At 49.2% G+C, this 20,731-nt stretch overlaps 1 protein-coding gene across 7 annotated transcripts in view; it reads right to left on the bottom strand.

The window, feature by feature from the left end:
- Positions 1-16,056: 16,056 nt before the first annotated feature.
- POPDC2 (popeye domain cAMP effector 2) overlaps positions 16,057-20,731 on the bottom strand; it is a 28,960-nt gene continuing 24,285 nt past the window's right edge. For all 7 annotated transcript variants that reach the window (XR_012800091.1, XR_012800092.1, XM_075592919.1 and 4 more), the window contains one exon: positions 16,057-16,751. Coding sequence is in view for 2 of the 7 variants with exons in the window: in XM_075592923.1 (XP_075449038.1) it covers positions 16,666-16,751 (86 nt within the window). In the remaining 5 variants the exon portion in view is untranslated. The remainder of the gene's footprint in view (positions 16,752-20,731) is intronic.

The raw sequence follows: 20,731 nt of genomic DNA, 5'->3' as shown, positions 1-20,731 counted from the left end.
GAACTATTGCTTGTCTTGCTCCCCTTCCCACCAGCCCCATCCTTCTATGCTCCCCATTTATTCTCCGCCCCCTTTCATGAATTAAGCAGAAATAGCCGTGTTCCCTTTTCAAACTCTTCTCCTGTTTATCCACACCCCATTTTTATCCCCCTACTTTTCCCATATCCACTCCTATCTTTCTGCCTCTCCTCCACTTTGTTTTCTCTTTCACTTCTCCCATCTCTATTTACCTTCCCCTTCTTTCACTTCTCATATCTTCTCTTCGTCTTACAGTATTTCCTCCTTTCTGTTCTCCACCAGTCTCCTTTGCTTTGGGTCTCCTCTTAGCCTCTACCCATCTTCTTTCTAGGTCCTCTCAGCCTGGCCATTGGTCATCGTATCCTCCTCTTGGTCTCCTTGGTATCCTCTTGGCCTCTTCTTGCTTCTCTCAACCACCTCTGGTCCTATTATCGGCCTGTATTTTTCTCTGTCTCCTCTCGATTCCCTTGGTCTCCACTTCATACTCTCCATCTGCTGTTGGTCCTCTTAGCCTTACTTTAACCTCCATACTCTTTGCCTCTCTTGGATTTCATATCTTCTTCTCCCAGGCTCCTCTTGTTCTAGACTTCTTTTACTCTGCGTTCTTTCTGCTTGCTCCCAGTTTTGCTAACTTACATTCATTTCTCTCAGCCCAAAACATGCTCAGCAAGGCAGAGGTCTGATCGCCCACGAGGTTCCTCTGTGTCAGGTTCACACTGTGGTTCTGTGGGTCACCAACTCATTTTCCAGCTTGTGGGGAAGAACGCCAGACATCAGCGGCAAATTATGTGTCTCTGCGCTGCCCATGAGCCACAGGTAAAAAACTAAACAAAGAACGACTGATCTATGAACACACAACTTTGTGCATCCGCATGTCACCCAACATCTGCTGTCTCCGTATATCACGGGATAGGGGAAGACTCTAATCACCCGATCGCAGCTCTTTATGTGAACTACATTTACTATCAGAAAGCAGAAACAGGAGTGATATTGGCTTCCCCACCACAGGGGACACAGGGGCCTAGTGACAAGCACAGATACAGCTAATTGAGGTGTCCTCTCCCAGGGCAGAGTGACACAATGACACGGTGACAAAAATGACCTACAGCCACGAGGGGTCTTTATTGTATTAAGGACTCCAGGTTGAAAAACTGGGACCAAAAAATCCAGCACCAGATTGATAGATCTATGCAGATTTTGTGCATTGATCTGTTCCAGTTTTTCAGCCAGAGACGACAATAAATGACCCTCAAATGGTCATCTGAAACGGAGACAAAAAGGACCTACAGCTTGTCAACCCGGTGCCTGTATCACGGATGGACGGACAAGCCCAGGGTGGAGCTGTTGGAAGTAAACGTGTTAAGAATAAAGAGGCTACAGTTTATATATCTTTGGGAGTATCATTAGCTCTCCCAGCAATGCTGCTGAGACACATCGCTATTCATATGTCAGAATAAGAATCTGCTCATATTACGGGGTATTGCTCATCACTCTCCTTCCCCCTCTTCTCCTGCACACCGGATCTAGTTTTTAATGTATATTACATGTGCTTTGATTGGGCATCCCTGGACTGATCTGAGCTGCCTTTTGTTCTCCGCAGAAGTGAGATGGTTTGCGTGTCCCGCGAACTGACACTATTATGGAACGGCCGCCTAACTCAGGAATTGGTAACTCAATGCAAGTAACGTTTGTTCCACCGGCTTCCGTCAGAGCCGGCTGCCCTACGACAGGGAATGTGCCAAGCGTCTACAACCCACCATCTCAACAACTAGAGTCTCCAACAATCTACAGGACCACAAGCCCCCACAGAGAGTACTGTTCCACACACCCTCCTACTGTCTCTGTAACTTCACCCCACTTACCACTTAGATTGTAAGCTCTTCGGGGCAGGGACTCCCTTTTCCTACTGTGTTATGTCTGAAGCGCTTATTCCCATTGTGTTATAATATTATCAACTAAAACCACTAATTAACCACTAAAGAAAATGCGTTCAAAAATATATAATAGTGATATATATTAAAGTAAGATGGTGAATAAGTGTTTTGGTTTTTTTTAGATCCCTTGTCGCTGTTATAATTTTGTGACGCACTATGTACCTATTATATGGATGGTGCTATATAATTAAAGATATACATACTCTGAGAGAAGTGTCATATAATAAGGGACATTAATGTGCAATGAATGACCTTATGACCCAATGATCCTTTACTTCTTATCATGGAGGATCATGATAGTTGCACTGTCAACAAAGAAACAGAGCTGATTCAGTTCTCCTTCGCTGCGGAAGGGAGATCTAATTGCAGAGGCAAGATAGTCCTAACCTGATTCGTTCTGGGTTGTGATACTTTGTGGCGAAACAACATTGGAGTTCTTCATAGATGAAATGATGGTGTACAGAGCTTTCGGAACCTCTATAACTTCTTCTTGTTGTGTACAGTAGTTACACAACAAATGTGTTTTTCTCCCAAGCTCAAGTTGCTAAGTGTTGTGGTGATAGACCTCCATGTGTGGTCATGGTCTCCTAGAACGAAACGCGCGTCGGGTGACGACGTTGTCAATTATTCAGGCAGCGTTTGTTACCATGGCTAAGGAATCATTATACAACTAGCAAACTAAGATGTGGACCCACAGAGGTAACCACTAGTGGTAGCGAGCACAGACCGCGACTGCACATGGAGGTCCTTCTCCACAACACTGGTTTTTAGCAGCTTGGTTTAGCACTATTCCTTACTCGGGTTGTTTTATCTGGCACTGTTGGTTTATTTTGCACAGCGATCCCAGACAGTTAACACAGATGTGGAACCTCCGATGGTAGCCACTAGCCGAAGCTTATCATCGGCTCCTGTCTGCTGATACAGCCATCCCTATACATGCTATTCCACATAGGAATTATGATTAGCACTAACTCCTGTGTACCTCCGAGGGGTTGTGCTCTGATGTGAACCACTAGCCTTACAATATAAAGGTAGAAAGTATAAAGTTTTTAGCAGCACCTAAAATAAAGCATATTTAGAAGTGAAAACGTGGATGGTGTCCGGGAACACGGAGGAACCCTGATTTCCTCCAAAGTTACAATATAGAACAAAGGATTATGTTCCCAGCACTCAGAGAAAAAATTATGGAAATATAATATGTCATAAAATATCATTTTTACTTGTATATAAAAAGATTACACAAGGCAAACATCATGCCAAACCGCACAAACCTGCGGGTGTCCTGTAGTCGGAGTTTCCAGCTGGCAGTCTGTTTGTGCGTTTGAGTCTTGCAGTTAGTTGGACAGCCAGTTCACACAGCGGTAGTGTCTTACACAAATGGTGTTAATAGTACCCCACTTTGGGATATCTATCCATAGGCATTACCCACCTGTACATTCTTTTATGTTTTGTGGGATATCTATACACGGGTATTACCCACTTGGATATCCTTTGATGTTTTGTGTATGGTAGTAGGGAACACCTATCTATGACAGGGGTAAGGGAAGTACCTAGATGGGATTGATCTAAGGGAATGGGCCAGAAGAAGGGGCTAGGTGCCCCAAAACGTTGCCCCCCTTATTCTCCTGACTATCCCCCTTCCTTTTCTCTTGTCTATCCCTACTGTGTTCCCCTCGCCACACGTATTATCTCTTGTTCTGTGTGCTTTTGTATCGTGTAAAACATATTGCTGATCTGCTATTCAGTTTGTATCAATAATATCATGGATATGTGCAATCTCTTTATATACAAGTAAAAATGATATTTTATGACATATTTTTTCTCTGAGTGCTGGGAACATAATCCTTTGTTCTATACAACATAAAGGTGTGCATACCTGATAATTAAAGTGTCAGATCTCTCAGCAACAGTACAGGGAAGAACTTGCAGCCATTTTTAAACTCTAAGCTTATCAACCGCATCTAAATATTGATCTGTAGTGACAGCTACAGACAGTATAACATCTTTAACTGCCTATTGGTCTATTGTTTATTAGACATCAAGTGCATTGATTTGTTTGATTTGTGACAGCAAATCCACAAACATCTATTATTTTTATTTTCTGGCTTAATTAAGCGGTGAACGCATGCAGCAGGGACACAAGGCCAGGCGGTGATTGATATTGATAATTTAGCAACAAATGATGTCATTCCTTTACCTATATAAGGATCAATGCCGCACACCTGCGCTATTTAGGTTTAAACCATATTTATATAATAAAATGTATTTATTTTATTATTATTTTAATTATTATTATTATTACTTATACTGCTAGTGGAGGTTGAGTGCATCATATGGTATTCTCCTTTTTCTCTCGTGTTCTCCAAAAGAAATAGGCCCACGTTTACTAAGCAATGCTATCCTATAAAACCCCTTCCCGCACCGTAAGGAACGTTACGGCCCATCTAAGTGAATGAGCAGTAAGTGGTGTTCCGGCAGAGGGCGCGGTTTTATTTACTAATCCCTGTTTAGTAGACATGGCTCGGAATGATTCATGTCAGTTACAGGTTGAAGCCGTTGGACATTCAGAAACCCATCATTCTGCCAGAACGCTGTACATTATTGGCGCAGGAAAGCCCAGGATATTGAACCAGTAAATGTCTGCTCGCATTCAAATAACATGTTAACAATAGGAACAAAACCACCAAACAAATGCAGCCTTTATTAGTAATAATCCCTCCAGAATAGAGCATTACCTGGCGATTTATGTCCCAACTTGATTGAAGTCCCTCAAAGGGGACTACCCCAGCCAGGACTTTATCAGCTAGGTAGGACCTGTTCTTTATTAGATCGGATCTGTCCTTAGTGTAACCCTGTGTGATGAGCGCCACACCCTCACACTGCCCCCTGGCAGGTTCCTCTCCAGTGTGCTATAGACATGTGACTGTTAATGGACATGAGTAGCCAATAATAATAACGGCTGTGGAAGAAGTGGGACTAACAGGGAGAGGAGCCGTTTAAAGAGGGGTGCGGGGCGGCCATGATGAGGAGATCTGCGGGGATCTGAGTGCAATCCGGTTCGTCTGAGGATTGTGGAGTGTGCGTGAGTGCACGTGGCAGTACGAGCAGTGGATTCCGGTCAGGGTGTGATCAAGAGAGCGAGCACCCTCGGAGGGGACATTCAATGGCTGCAAAGCACCGTGGTCCAGAAGCACCATTTTGTGAAGTACAGGTCTGAAACACATTAGTACAGGGGTGCGCAAACTTCCCCCGTGCACACCCCTGCCTGCCCTCAGCGCCTCACGTGACCCCGCGGCGTCATTTGACACCGGGATACCAGGGCTCAAGGGATGCACATGTGGCCCTTCAGGTATATCATGCTGCCTGCCAATACTTCCTAGGGTCGGGTGAGTGTGTTAACAAGCGGATGCCCGAGTGACAGGTCAGGTGAGATGAGAACAAGGGGCCGAACTAGAAGAGAGGTTGCGATATGTCGCATTGCTATGTATTGCAGTTCTGCACACACTGGCTATAGAGACCAGACCCGTGGGTCAGTGTCGCATTGCTGTGTAATGCGGTTCTGCGCACACTGGCTATAGAGCCCAGACCCGTGGGTCAGTGTCGCATTGCTATGTATTGCAGTTCTGCGCACACTGGCTATAGAGCCCAGACCCGTGGGTCAGTGTCGCATTGCTATGTATTGCAGTTCTGCGCACACTGGCTATAGAGCCCAGACCCGTGGGTCAGTGTCGCATTGCTATGTATTGCAGTCCTGCGCACACTGGCTATAGAGCCCAGACCCGTGGGTCAGTGTCGCATTGCTATGTATTGCAGTTCTGCGCACACTGGCTATAGAGCCCAGACCCGTGGGTCAGTGTCGCATTGCTATGTATTGCAGTTCTGCGCACAATGGCTATAGAGCCCAGACCCGTGGGTCAGTGTCGCATTGCTGTGTATTACAGTTCTGCGCACACTGGCTATAGAGCTCAGACCCGTGGGTCAGTGTCGCATTGCTGTGTAATGCGGTTCTGCGCACACTGGCTATAGAGCCCAGACCCGTGGGTCAGTGTCGCATTGCTGTGTATTGCAGTTCTGCGCACACTGGCTATAGAGCCCAGACCCGTGGGTCAGTGTCGCATTGCTGTGTATTGCAGTTCTGCACACACTGGCTATAGAGCCCAGACCCGTGGGTCAGTGTCGCATTGCTGTGTATTGCAGTTCTGCGCACACTGGCTATAGAGCCCAGACCCGTGGGTCAGTGTCGCATTGCTGTGTATTGCAGTTCTGCGCACACTGGCTATAGAGCCCAGACCCGTGGGTCAGTGTCGCATTGCTGTGTATTGCAGTTCTGCGCACACTGGCTATAGAGCCCAGACCCGTGGGTCAGTGTCGCATTGCTGTGTATTGCAGTTCTGCGCACACTGGCTATAGAGCCCAGACCCGTGGCTCAGTGTCGCATTGCTGTGTATTGCAGTTCTGCACACACTGGCTATAGAGCCCAGACCCGTGGGTCAGTGTCGCATTGCTGTGTATTGCAGTTCTGCGCACACTGGCTATAGAGCCCAGACCCGTGGCTCAGTGTCGCATCGCTATGTATTGCAGTTCTGCACACACTGGCTATAGAGCCCAGACCCGTGGGTCAGTGTCGCATTGCTATGTATTGCAGTTCTGCACAAACTGGGTATAGAGCATTGCTGTGTATTGCAGTTCTGCGCACACTGGCTATAGAGCATTGCTGTGTATTGCAGTTCTGCACACACTGGCTATAGAGCCCAGACCCGTGGGTCAGTGTCGCATTGCTGTGTATTGCAGTTCTGCGCACACTGGCTATAGAGCCCAGACCCGTGGGTCAGTGTCGCATTGCTGTGTATTGCAGTCCTGCGCACACTGGCTATAGAGCCCAGACCCGTGGCTCAGTGTCGCATTGCTGTGTATTGCAGTTCTGCGCACACTGGCTATAGAGCCCAGACCCGTGGGTCAGTGTCGCATTGCTGTGTATTGCAGTCCTGCGCACACTGGTAATAGAGCCCAGACCCGTGGGTCAGTGTCGCATTGCTATGTATTGCAGTTCTGCGCACACTGGCTATAGAGCCCAGACCCGTGGGTCAGTGTCGCATCGCTGTGTATTGCAGTTCTGCGCACACTGGCTATAGAGCCCAGACCCGTGGGTCAGTGTCGCATTGCTGTGTATTGCAGTTCTGCGCACACTGGCTATAGAGCCCAGACCCGTGGCTCAGTGTCGCATCGCTGTGTATTGCAGTTCTGCGCACACTGGCTATAGAGCCCAGACCCGTGGGTCAGTGTCGCATCGCTGTGTATTGCAGTTCTGCGCACACTGGCTATAGAGCCCAGACCCGTGGGTCAGTGTCGCATTGCTGTGTATTGCAGTTCTGCACACACTGGCTATAGAGCCCAGACCCGTGGGTCAATGTCGCATTGCTATGTATTGCAGTCCTGCGCACACTGGCTATAGAGCCCAGACCCGTGGGTCAGTGTCGCATTGCTATGTATTGCAGTTCTGCACACACTGGCTATAGAGCCCAGATCCGTGGGTCAGTGTCGCATTGCTGTGTATTGCAGTTCTGCACACACTGGCTATAGAGCCCAGACCCGTGGGTCAGTGTCGCATTGCTATGTATTGCAGTTCTGCGCACACTGGCTATAGAGCCCAGACCCGTGGGTCAGTGTCGCATTGCTATGTATTGCAGTTCTGCACACACTGGCTATAGAGCCCAGACCCGTGGGTCAGTGTCGCATTGCTGTGTATTGCAGTTCTGCACACACTGGCTATAGAGCCCAGACCCGTGGTCAGTGTCGCATCGCTGTGTATTGCAGTTCTGCACACACTGGCTATAGAGCCCAGACCCGTGGGTCAGTGTCGCATTGCTGTGTATTGCAGTTCTGCACACACTGGCTATAGAGCCCAGACCCGTGGGTCAGTGTCGCATTGCTAAGTATTGCAGTTCTGCGCACACTGGCTATAGAGCCCAGACCCGTGGCTCAGTGTCGCATTGCTAAGTATTGCAGTTCTGCGCACACTGGCTATAGAGCCCAGACCCGTGGCTCATTGTCGCATTGCTAAGTATTGCAGTTCTGCACACACTGGCTATAGAGCCCAGACCCGTGGGTCAGTGTCGCATTGCTGTGTATTGCAGTTCTGCACACACTGGCTATAGAGCCCAGACCCGTGGTCAGTGTCGCATCGCTGTGTATTGCAGTTCTGCACACACTGGCTATAGAGCCCAGACCCGTGGGTCAGTGTCGCATTGCTGTGTATTGCAGTTCTGCACACACTGGCTATAGAGCCCAGACCCGTGGGTCAGTGTCGCATTGCTAAGTATTGCAGTTCTGCGCACACTGGCTATAGAGCCCAGACCCGTGGCTCAGTGTCGCATTGCTAAGTATTGCAGTTCTGCGCACACTGGCTATAGAGCCCAGACCCGTGGCTCAGTGTCGCATTGCTAAGTATTGCAGTTCTGCACACACTGGCTATAGAGCCCAGACCCGTGGGTCAGTGTCGCATTGCTGTGTATTGCAGTTCTGCGCACACTGGCTATAGAGCCCAGACCCGTGGGTCAGTGTCGCATTGCTATGTATTGCAGTTCTGCACACACTGGCTATAGAGCCCAGACCCGTGGGTCAGTGTCGCATTGCTATGTATTGCAGTTCTGCACACACTGGCTATAGAGCCCAGACCCGTGGGTCAGTGTCGCATTGCTGTGTATTGCAGTTCTGCGGACACTGGCTATAGAGCCCAGACCCGTGGGTCAGTGTCGCATTGCTGTGTATTGCAGTTCTGCACACACTGGCTATAGAGCCCAGACCCGTGGGTCAGTGTCGCATTGCTATGTATTGCAGTCCTGCACACACTGGCTATAGAGCCCAGACCCGTGGGTCAGTGTCGCATTGCTATGTATTGCAGTTCTGCACACACTGGCTATAGAGCCCAGACCCGTGGGTCAGTGTCGCATTGCTATGTATTGCAGTCCTGCACACACTGGCTATAGAGCCCAGACCCGTGGGTCAGTGTCGCATTGCTATGTATTGCAGTTCTGCGCACACTGGCTATAGAGCCCAGACCCGTGGGTCAGTGTCGCATTGCTATGTATTGCAGTTCTGCGCACACTGGCTATAGAGCCCAGACCCGTGGGTCAGTGTCGCATTGCTATGTATTGCAGTTCTGCACACACTGGCTATAGAGCCCAGACCCGTGGGTCAGTGTCGCATTGCTATGTATTGCAGTTCTGCACACACTGGCTATAGAGCCCAGACCCGTGGGTCAGTGTCGCATTGCTATGTATTGCAGTTCTGCGCACACTGGCTATAGAGCCCAGACCCGTGGGTCAGTGTCGCATTGCTGTGTATTGCAGTTCTGCACACACTGGCTATAGAGCCCAGACCCGTGGGTCAGTGTCGCATTGCTATGTATTGCAGTTCTGCACACACTGGCTATAGAGCCCAGACCCGTGGGTCAGTGTCGCATTGCTTTGTATTGCAGTTCTGCGCACACTGGCTATAGAGCCCAGACCCGTGGGTCAGTGTCGCATTGCTGTGTATTGCAGTTCTGCGCACACTGGCTATAGAGCCCAGACCCGTGGGTCAGTGTCGCATCGCTGTGTATTGCAGTCCTGCGCACACTGGCTATAGAGCCCAGACCCGTGGGTCAGTGTCGCATTGCTATGTATTGCAGTTCTGCGCACACTGGCTATAGAGCCCAGACCCGTGGGTCAGTGTCGCATTGCTGTGTATTGCAGTTCTGCACAAACTGGGTATAGAGCCCAGACCCGTGGCTCAGTGTCGCATTGCTATGTATTGCAGTTCTGCTCAAACTGGCTATAGAGCCCAGACCCGTGGGTCAGTGTCGCATTGCTGTGTATTGCAGTTCTGCGCACACTGGCTATAGAGCCCAGACCCGTGGGTCAGTTTCGCATTGCTATGTATTGCAGTTCTGCACACACTGGCTATAGAGCCCAGACCCGTGGGTCAGTTTCGCATTGCTATGTATTGCAGTTCTACGCACACTGGCTATAGAGCCCAGACCCGTGGGTCAGTTTCGCATTGCTATGTATTGCAGTTCTGCGCACACTGGCTATAGAGCCCAGACCCGTGGGTCAGTTTTGCATTGCTATGTATTGCAGTTCTGCGCACACTGGCTATAGAGCCCAGACCCGTGGGTCAGTGTCGCATTGCTATGTATTGCAGTCCTGCACACACTGGCTATAGAGCCCAGACCCGTGGGTCAGTGTCGCATTGCTATGTATTGCAGTTCTGCGCACACTGGCTATAGAGCCCAGACCCGTGGGTCAGTGTCGCATTGCTATGTATTGCAGTTCTGCGCACACTGGCTATAGAGCCCAGACCCGTGGGTCAGTGTCGCATTGCTATGTATTGCAGTTCTGCACACACTGGCTATAGAGCCCAGACCCGTGGGTCAGTGTCGCATTGCTATGTATTGCAGTTCTGCACACACTGGCTATAGAGCCCAGACCCGTGGGTCAGTGTCGCATTGCTATGTATTGCAGTTCTGCGCACACTGGCTATAGAGCCCAGACCCGTGGGTCAGTGTCGCATTGCTGTGTATTGCAGTTCTGCACACACTGGCTATAGAGCCCAGACCCGTGGGTCAGTGTCGCATTGCTATGTATTGCAGTTCTGCACACACTGGCTATAGAGCCCAGACCCGTGGGTCAGTGTCGCATTGCTGTGTATTGCAGTTCTGCGCACACTGGCTATAGAGCCCAGACCCGTGGGTCAGTGTCGCATTGCTGTGTATTGCAGTTCTGCGCACACTGGCTATAGAGCCCAGACCCGTGGGTCAGTGTCGCATTGCTATGTATTGCAGTTCTGCACACACTGGCTATAGAGCCCAGACCCGTGGGTCAGTGTCGCATTGCTATGTATTGCAGTTCTGCACACACTGGCTATAGAGCCCAGACCCGTGGGTCAGTGTCGCATTGCTGTGTATTGCAGTTCTGCGGACACTGGCTATAGAGCCCAGACCCGTGGGTCAGTGTCGCATTGCTGTGTATTGCAGTTCTGCACACACTGGCTATAGAGCCCAGACCCGTGGGTCAGTGTCGCATTGCTATGTATTGCAGTCCTGCGCACACTGGCTATAGAGCCCAGACCCGTGGGTCAGTGTCGCATTGCTATGTATTGCAGTCCTGCACACACTGGCTATAGAGCCCAGACCCGTGGGTCAGTGTCGCATTGCTATGTATTGCAGTTCTGCACACACTGGCTATAGAGCCCAGACCCGTGGGTCAGTGTCGCATTGCTATGTATTGCAGTCCTGCACACACTGGCTATAGAGCCCAGACCCGTGGGTCAGTGTCGCATTGCTATGTATTGCAGTTCTGCGCACACTGGCTATAGAGCCCAGACCCGTGGGTCAGTGTCGCATTGCTATGTATTGCAGTTCTGCGCACACTGGCTATAGAGCCCAGACCCGTGGGTCAGTGTCGCATTGCTATGTATTGCAGTTCTGCACACACTGGCTATAGAGCCCAGACCCGTGGGTCAGTGTCGCATTGCTATGTATTGCAGTTCTGCACACACTGGCTATAGAGCCCAGACCCGTGGGTCAGTGTCGCATTGCTATGTATTGCAGTTCTGCGCACACTGGCTATAGAGCCCAGACCCGTGGGTCAGTGTCGCATTGCTGTGTATTGCAGTTCTGCACACACTGGCTATAGAGCCCAGACCCGTGGGTCAGTGTCGCATTGCTATGTATTGCAGTTCTGCACACACTGGCTATAGAGCCCAGACCCGTGGGTCAGTGTCGCATTGCTGTGTATTGCAGTTCTGCGCACACTGGCTATAGAGCCCAGACCCGTGGGTCAGTGTCGCATTGCTGTGTATTGCAGTTCTGCGCACACTGGCTATAGAGCCCAGACCCGTGGGTCAGTGTCGCATCGCTGTGTATTGCAGTCCTGCGCACACTGGCTATAGAGCCCAGACCCGTGGGTCAGTGTCGCATTGCTATGTATTGCAGTTCTGCGCACACTGGCTATAGAGCCCAGACCCGTGGGTCAGTGTCGCATTGCTGTGTATTGCAGTTCTGCACAAACTGGGTATAGAGCCCAGACCCGTGGCTCAGTGTCGCATTGCTATGTATTGCAGTTCTGCTCAAACTGGCTATAGAGCCCAGACCCGTGGGTCAGTGTCGCATTGCTGTGTATTGCAGTTCTGCGCACACTGGCTATAGAGCCCAGACCCGTGGGTCAGTTTCGCATTGCTATGTATTGCAGTTCTGCACACACTGGCTATAGAGCCCAGACCCGTGGGTCAGTTTCGCATTGCTATGTATTGCAGTTCTACGCACACTGGCTATAGAGCCCAGACCCGTGGGTCAGTTTCGCATTGCTATGTATTGCAGTTCTGCGCACACTGGCTATAGAGCCCAGACCCGTGGGTCAGTTTTGCATTGCTATGTATTGCAGTTCTGCGCACACTGGCTATAGAGCCCAGACCCGTGGGTCAGTGTCGCATTGCTATGTATTGCAGTCCTGCACACACTGGCTATAGAGCCCAGACCCGTGGGTCAGTGTCGCATTGCTATGTATTGCAGTTCTGCGCACACTGGCTATAGAGCCCAGACCCGTGGGTCAGTGTCGCATTGCTATGTATTGCAGTTCTGCGCACACTGGCTATAGAGCCCAGACCCGTGGGTCAGTGTCGCATTGCTATGTATTGCAGTTCTGCGCACACTGGCTATAGAGCCCAGACCCGTGGGTCAGTGTCGCATTGCTATGTATTGCAGTTCTGCGCACACTGGCTATAGAGCCCAGACCCGTGGGTCAGTGTCGCATTGCTGTGTATTGCAGTTCTGCACACACTGGCTATAGAGCCCAGACCCGTGGGTCAGTGTCGCATTGCTATGTATTGCAGTTCTGCACACACTGGCTATAGAGCCCAGACCCGTGGGTCAGTGTCGCATTGCTGTGTATTGCAGTTCTGCGCACACTGGCTATAGAGCCCAGACCCGTGGGTCAGTGTCGCATTGCTGTGTATTGCAGTTCTGCGCACACTGGCTATAGAGCCCAGACCCGTGGGTCAGTGTCGCATCGCTGTGTATTGCAGTCCTGCGCACACTGGCTATAGAGCCCAGACCCGTGGGTCAGTGTCGCATTGCTATGTATTGCAGTTCTGCGCACACTGGCTATAGAGCCCAGACCCGTGGGTCAGTGTCGCATTGCTGTGTATTGCAGTTCTGCACAAACTGGGTATAGAGCCCAGACCCGTGGCTCAGTGTCGCATTGCTATGTATTGCAGTTCTGCACACACTGGCTATAGAGCCCAGACCCGTGGGTCAGTGTCGCATTGCTGTGTATTGCAGTTCTGCGGACACTGGCTATAGAGCCCAGACCCGTGGGTCAGTGTCGCATTGCTGTGTATTGCAGTTCTGCACACACTGGCTATAGAGCCCAGACCCGTGGGTCAGTGTCGCATTGCTATATATTGCAGTCCTGCGCACACTGGCTATAGAGCCCAGACCCGTGGGTCAGTGTCGCATTGCTATGTATTGCAGTCCTGCACACACTGGCTATAGAGCCCAGACCCGTGGGTCAGTGTCGCATTGCTATGTATTGCAGTTCTGCACACACTGGCTATAGAGCCCAGACCCGTGGGTCAGTGTCGCATTGCTATGTATTGCAGTCCTGCACACACTGGCTATAGAGCCCAGACCCGTGGGTCAGTGTCGCATTGCTATGTATTGCAGTTCTGCGCACACTGGCTATAGAGCCCAGACCCGTGGGTCAGTGTCGCATTGCTATGTATTGCAGTTCTGCGCACACTGGCTATAGAGCCCAGACCCGTGGGTCAGTGTCGCATTGCTATGTATTGCAGTTCTGCACACACTGGCTATAGAGCCCAGACCCGTGGGTCAGTGTCGCATTGCTATGTATTGCAGTTCTGCACACACTGGCTATAGAGCCCAGACCCGTGGGTCAGTGTCGCATTGCTATGTATTGCAGTTCTGCGCACACTGGCTATAGAGCCCAGACCCGTGGGTCAGTGTCGCATTGCTGTGTATTGCAGTTCTGCACACACTGGCTATAGAGCCCAGACCCGTGGGTCAGTGTCGCATTGCTATGTATTGCAGTTCTGCACACACTGGCTATAGAGCCCAGACCCGTGGGTCAGTGTCGCATTGCTGTGTATTGCAGTTCTGCGCACACTGGCTATAGAGCCCAGACCCGTGGGTCAGTGTCGCATTGCTGTGTATTGCAGTTCTGCGCACACTGGCTATAGAGCCCAGACCCGTGGGTCAGTGTCGCATCGCTGTGTATTGCAGTCCTGCGCACACTGGCTATAGAGCCCAGACCCGTGGGTCAGTGTCGCATTGCTATGTATTGCAGTTCTGCGCACACTGGCTATAGAGCCCAGACCCGTGGGTCAGTGTCGCATTGCTGTGTATTGCAGTTCTGCACAAACTGGGTATAGAGCCCAGACCCGTGGCTCAGTGTCGCATTGCTATGTATTGCAGTTCTGCTCAAACTGGCTATAGAGCCCAGACCCGTGGGTCAGTGTCGCATTGCTGTGTATTGCAGTTCTGCGCACACTGGCTATAGAGCCCAGACCCGTGGGTCAGTTTCGCATTGCTATGTATTGCAGTTCTGCACACACTGGCTATAGAGCCCAGACCCGTGGGTCAGTTTCGCATTGCTATGTATTGCAGTTCTACGCACACTGGCTATAGAGCCCAGACCCGTGGGTCAGTTTCGCATTGCTATGTATTGCAGTTCTGCGCACACTGGCTATAGAGCCCAGACCCGTGGGTCAGTTTTGCATTGCTATGTATTGCAGTTCTGCGCACACTGGCTATAGAGCCCAGACCCGTGGGTCAGTGTCGCATTGCTATGTATTGCAGTCCTGCACACACTGGCTATAGAGCCCAGACCCGTGGGTCAGTGTCGCATTGCTATGTATTGCAGTTCTGCGCACACTGGCTATAGAGCCCAGACCCGTGGGTCAGTGTCGCATTGCTATGTATTGCAGTTCTGCGCACACTGGCTATAGAGCCCAGACCCGTGGGTCAGTGTCGCATTGCTATGTATTGCAGTTCTGCACACACTGGCTATAGAGCCCAGACCCGTGGGTCAGTGTCGCATTGCTATGTATTGCAGTTCTGCACACACTGGCTATAGAGCCCAGACCCGTGGGTCAGTGTCGCATTGCTATGTATTGCAGTTCTGCGCACACTGGCTATAGAGCCCAGACCCGTGGGTCAGTGTCGCATTGCTGTGTATTGCAGTTCTGCACACACTGGCTATAGAGCCCAGACCCGTGGGTCAGTGTCGCATTGCTATGTATTGCAGTTCTGCACACACTGGCTATAGAGCCCAGACCCGTGGGTCAGTGTCGCATTGCTGTGTATTGCAGTTCTGCGCACACTGGCTATAGAGCCCAGACCCGTGGGTCAGTGTCGCATTGCTGTGTATTGCAGTTCTGCGCACACTGGCTATAGAGCCCAGACCCGTGGGTCAGTGTCGCATCGCTGTGTATTGCAGTCCTGCGCACACTGGCTATAGAGCCCAGACCCGTGGGTCAGTGTCGCATTGCTATGTATTGCAGTTCTGCGCACACTGGCTATAGAGCCCAGACCCGTGGGTCAGTGTCGCATTGCTGTGTATTGCAGTTCTGCACAAACTGGGTATAGAGCCCAGACCCGTGGCTCAGTGTCGCATTGCTATGTATTGCAGTTCTGCACACACTGGCTATAGAGCCCAGACCCGTGGGTCAGTTTCGCATTGCTATGTATTGCAGTTCTGCACACACTGGCTATAGAGCCCAGACCCGTGGGTCAGTGTCGCATTGCTATGTATTGCAGTTCTGCGCACACTGGCTATAGAGCCCAGACCCGTGGGTCAGTGTCGCATTGCTATGTATTGCAGTTCTGCGCACACTGGCTATAGAGCCCAGACCCGTGGGTCAGTGTCGCATTGCTATGTATTGCAGTTCTGCGCACACTGGCTATAGAGCCCAGACCCGTGGGTCAGTTTTGCATTGCTATGTATTGCAGTTCTGCGCACACTGGCTATAGAGCCCAGACCCGTGGGTCAGTATCGCATGACTCACCTTTACTTCCCTGATTGTGGTTACATAAAGAAAACTGCACACCTTCTGCCTGAATGTTCTTTGTCAAAACATTTGCCTTGTATTGAACGGTGCATACAAAGATCATCAAATATTGTACAGAAAACACATCTCCCAGCATGCTTAGCAGTTCTACTGCAACCCACCTGGTCCTTCTATAGGGGTGACACATGCACAGGGGTGCCGCCAGTCCAGAGTTTCGCAGGGGTTTAGACATATGTAAGCATTTATCATTTATGAAAGACATAGAATGTAATTCGCAGAACATCAAGGCACTCTTGAATTGGGTTACCATCATGGAATACGATTGCATATGGCCCATAGGGTTTCCATCACATAACTCATCAACACCACTTCATATTGCCTTAGAGAGCAAGGACTATGAGAGAAGTGACCACAGGTTGAAAACATGGTGGAAATGACAGTGTGTGAATGTCACTGCTGCTGGAGTTCCTTGTTGTACCTCGGCACAGACACACAGACACACACACAGCAGAGCTGGCAGTAACATAGTGGAATATTTGTCAGGAGGTAGTGGGGAGCGTGTAGATGTGCCCTTGTGAGTGGGAATTGACACGCACACACTAGTGGGTCATGCTCAGAGCATAACTGGATGGGGTCACTCGGTTGTTCCCTAAAGTTCTGGGGTCTGTGTTGGGGCAAGAGGGGCACGTTCGTGAGACTGGATTCGGGGGTGACCCTTCTTCAGGACCTCAGAGGCTGGAAAAGAAAGGAGGCAGACACTGCATTACTGCAATGACAGAACATAGAGACACAAGAGAGGAATGGGTATTTACTCTCTGCATTTACATCTTCCATACTGATATTTAACCCATACCATTATTAATATTTACTACTTTATATGTATATATTCAGTAAATGTGCATGTGTAAAACTACGTTTCACCATTGGATATTTCCTCTGAACGCCTGTTCTTTAGACGAATACGTTCTACAAACATTTACAGAACACCCGGGCAATTTGCAAGGACGTTTTGTTAGTGCCTTTATTTTCTGTTTATATTCATTTATCCATTTATTAATTTAATAAATTCACAAACACACAGTGGCGAGAAAACGTTTGTGAACCCCAACGATAATTACAGAGATTCCATCATTTTTCCATGAAGACCTTCATGAATTAAAACCTTTTCTTTAATATCCTATACGGATTATATTAACCAATTCCATATCTTTTTAAACATGATGTCTGAATTAGACAAACAATGAGAAATTAAGAGTCAGGGTATGTGCAAAAGTAAGTGATACCCTGGTATTAGCTAAATTAAAGGGGATAATTAGAATCAGGTGTTTAAATAATTAGGTAGATCTTCAGTGGTGAATTTTGGATGCTCCAACCTATATAAAGATCAGAAACTTTGTGAGTTTGGTCTTCACAATACAGGTGTGTGGAAAAACGTAATGTCACAATCAAAATAAATCTCTGAGGACCTCAGAAAAGCAGTTATTGATCATCAGTCTAGAAAAGGTTACAAAACCATTTCTAAGGATTTGGGGCTCCACCAATCACCTCTCAGACAGATAGTCTACAACATGGAGAAAGTTCAAGACCACAGTCACTCTACCCAGAAGCGGACGTCCAACCAAAATCTCTCTAAGAACAAACAGGCAAATCATCCAGGAAGTCACAAAGAACCCCAGAGTACTGTCCATGGATCTGCAGGCCACTCTCGTCTTGGCTAATGTGAGTGTTCATGACTCAACTATCAGAAAAAGGCTGAACAAGAACGATGTTCATGGAAGGATTGCCAGGAGGAAACCACTGCTCTCTAAAAAGAACATTGCTGCCCATCTGAAGTTCACCAAAGAGCACATAGATGATCCACAAGACTTCTGGAAAAATGTTCTCAAGACAGATTAGTCAAAAGGTAGAACTTTTTGGCCTCAATGAGAAACTTTATGTTTGTTTTTTGCTTAACTCTGTGTTCGAACAGAAGAAACTCATCCCAATCGTCAGGCATGGTGGTGGGAGTGTGACGGTTTGGGGCTGCTTTGCTGCCTCAGGACCTGGACGGCGCGCCATCAATGACACAACCATGAACTCTGCATTATATGAAAAGATTCTAGAGGAGAATGTCAGGCCATCCGTCCATGAGCTGAAGCTGAACCAAAAGTGGGTCATGAGTTGAAGCAGTACTGTAAGGAGAAATGGACCAAAATTCCTCAAAACCGATGTGAGAGACTGACCAGCAGTTACAGGAAACTCTTAGTTGAAGTCATTGCTGCTCAAAGACCCCCTAAAGGTTCGCAAACTCTTTTACACGTGGATATTGAATGTTGAATGATTTGTGGATACATAAATGATGAATAAATATCATGTCATTGTGTAATTTGTTTGATCAGGTTATCTTTACCGATTATTAGGACTTAGATTAAGATCTAACAAAATTTCAGGTTAAAAATATGTGAAAATCCTAAGTGGTCCACAAACGTTTTGTCACCACTGTATGTATTTACCACTGTGTATATATATATATATATATATATATATATATATATATATATATATATATATATATATATATATATATATATATATATATATATGTATATATATATACATACATATATATATATATATACATATATATATATATACATATATATATACATATATATATACATATATATATATATACATATATATATACATATATATATATATACATATATATATATACATATACATATATATATATATATACATATATACATATATATATATATATATATATATATATACATACATATATATATATATATATATATATACATACATATATATATATATATATATATATATATATATATATACACCGCGGCCTAGGCACAAAAAAATAGAGAAAAAGACATAGCGTAGTGCGTCCTAGCACACAATTATCTGCTTGCAAGGTAAGTATTGCACTGCTTGCAAGGTAAGTATTGCACTGCTTGCAAGGTAAGTATTGCACTGCTTGCAAGGTAAGTATTGCACTCACATTTTGCATATCTTTGAAAACGCATCCGTCCAAAAACATTGGGTCTGGAACTGCCGCATACAATGCAGGGCCTTGCAGTCACACGGGATCCGGTGTCTTTAGGAACTGCCGCATACAATGCAGGACCTTGCAGTCACACGGGAACCGGTGTCTTTAGGAACTGCCGCATACAATGCAGGACCTTGCAGTCACACGGGAGCCGGTGTCTTTAGGAACTGCCGCATACAATGCAGGGCCTTGCAGTCACACGGGAGCCGATGTCTTTAGGAACTGCCGCATACAATGCAGGACCTTGCAGTCACACGGGATCCAGTGTCTTTAGGAACTGCCGCATACAATGCAGGACCTTGCAGTCACACAGGCACCGGTGTCTTTAGGAACTGCCGCATACAATGCAGGACCTTGCAGTCACACGGGAACCGGTGTCTTTAGGAACTGCCGCATACAACGCAGGACCTTGCAGTCACACGGGAACCGGTGTCTTTAGGAACTGCCGCATACAATGCAGGACCTTGCAGTCACACGGGATCCGGTGTCTTTAGGAACTGCCGCATACAATGCAGGACCTTGTAGTCACACGGGAGCCGGTGTCTTTAGGAACTGCCGCATACAATGCAGGACCTTGCAGTCACACGGGATCCAGTGTCTTTAGGAACTGCCGCATACAATGCAGGACCTTGCAGTCACACAGGCACCGGTGTCTTTAGGAACTGCCGCATACAATGCAGGACCTTGCAGTCACACGGGAACCGGTGTCTTTAGGAACTGCCGCATACAACGCAGGACCTTGCAGTCACACGGGAACCGATGTCTTTAGGAACTGCCGCATACAATGCAGGACCTTGCAGTCACACGGGAACCGATGTCTTTAGGAACTGCCGCATACAATGCAGGACCTTGCAGTCACACGGGAGCCGGTGTCTTTAGGAACTGCCGCATACAATGCAGGACCTTGCAGTCACACGGGATCCGGTGTCTTTAGGAACTGCCGCATACAATGCAGGACCTTGCAGTCACACGGGAGCCGGTGTCTTTAGGAACTGCCGCATACAATGTAGGACCTTGCAGTCACACGGGATCCGGTGTCTTTAGGAACTGCCGCATACAATGCAGGACCTTGCAGTCACACGGGAACCGGTGTCTTTAGGAACTGCCGCATTCAACGCAGGACCTTGCAGTCACACGGGCACCGGTGTCTTTAGGAACTGCCGCATACAATGCAGGACCTTGCAGTCACACGGGAGCCGGTGTCTTTAGGAACTGCCGCATACAATGCAGGACCTTGCAGTCACACGGGAACCGATGTCTTTAGGAACTGCCGCATACAATGCAGGACCTTGCAGTCACACGGGATCCGGTGTCTTTAGGAACTACCGCATACAACGCAGGACCTTGCAGTCACACGGGAACCGATGTCTTTAGGAACTGCCGCATACAATGCAGGACCTTGCAGTCACACGGGATCCAGTGTCTTTAGGAACTACCGCATACAACGCAGGACCTTGCAGTCACACGGGAACCGGTGTCTTTAGGAACTGCCGCATACAATGCAGGACCTTGCAGTCACACGGGATCCGGTGTCTTTAGAACTGCCGCATACAACGCAGGACCTTGCAGTCACACGGGAACCGGTGTCTTTAGGAACTGCCGCATACAATGCAGGACCTTGCAGTCACACGGGAGCCGGTGTCTTTAGGAACTG

The sequence above is a fragment of the Ascaphus truei genome, chromosome 3, assembly GCF_040206685.1.
Source record: "Ascaphus truei isolate aAscTru1 chromosome 3, aAscTru1.hap1, whole genome shotgun sequence".
Taxonomy (NCBI): Eukaryota; Metazoa; Chordata; class Amphibia; order Anura; family Ascaphidae; genus Ascaphus; species Ascaphus truei.
The sequence above is the reverse complement of the archived record's forward strand: the minus strand, read 5'-3'. Positions and strand labels throughout refer to the sequence as shown.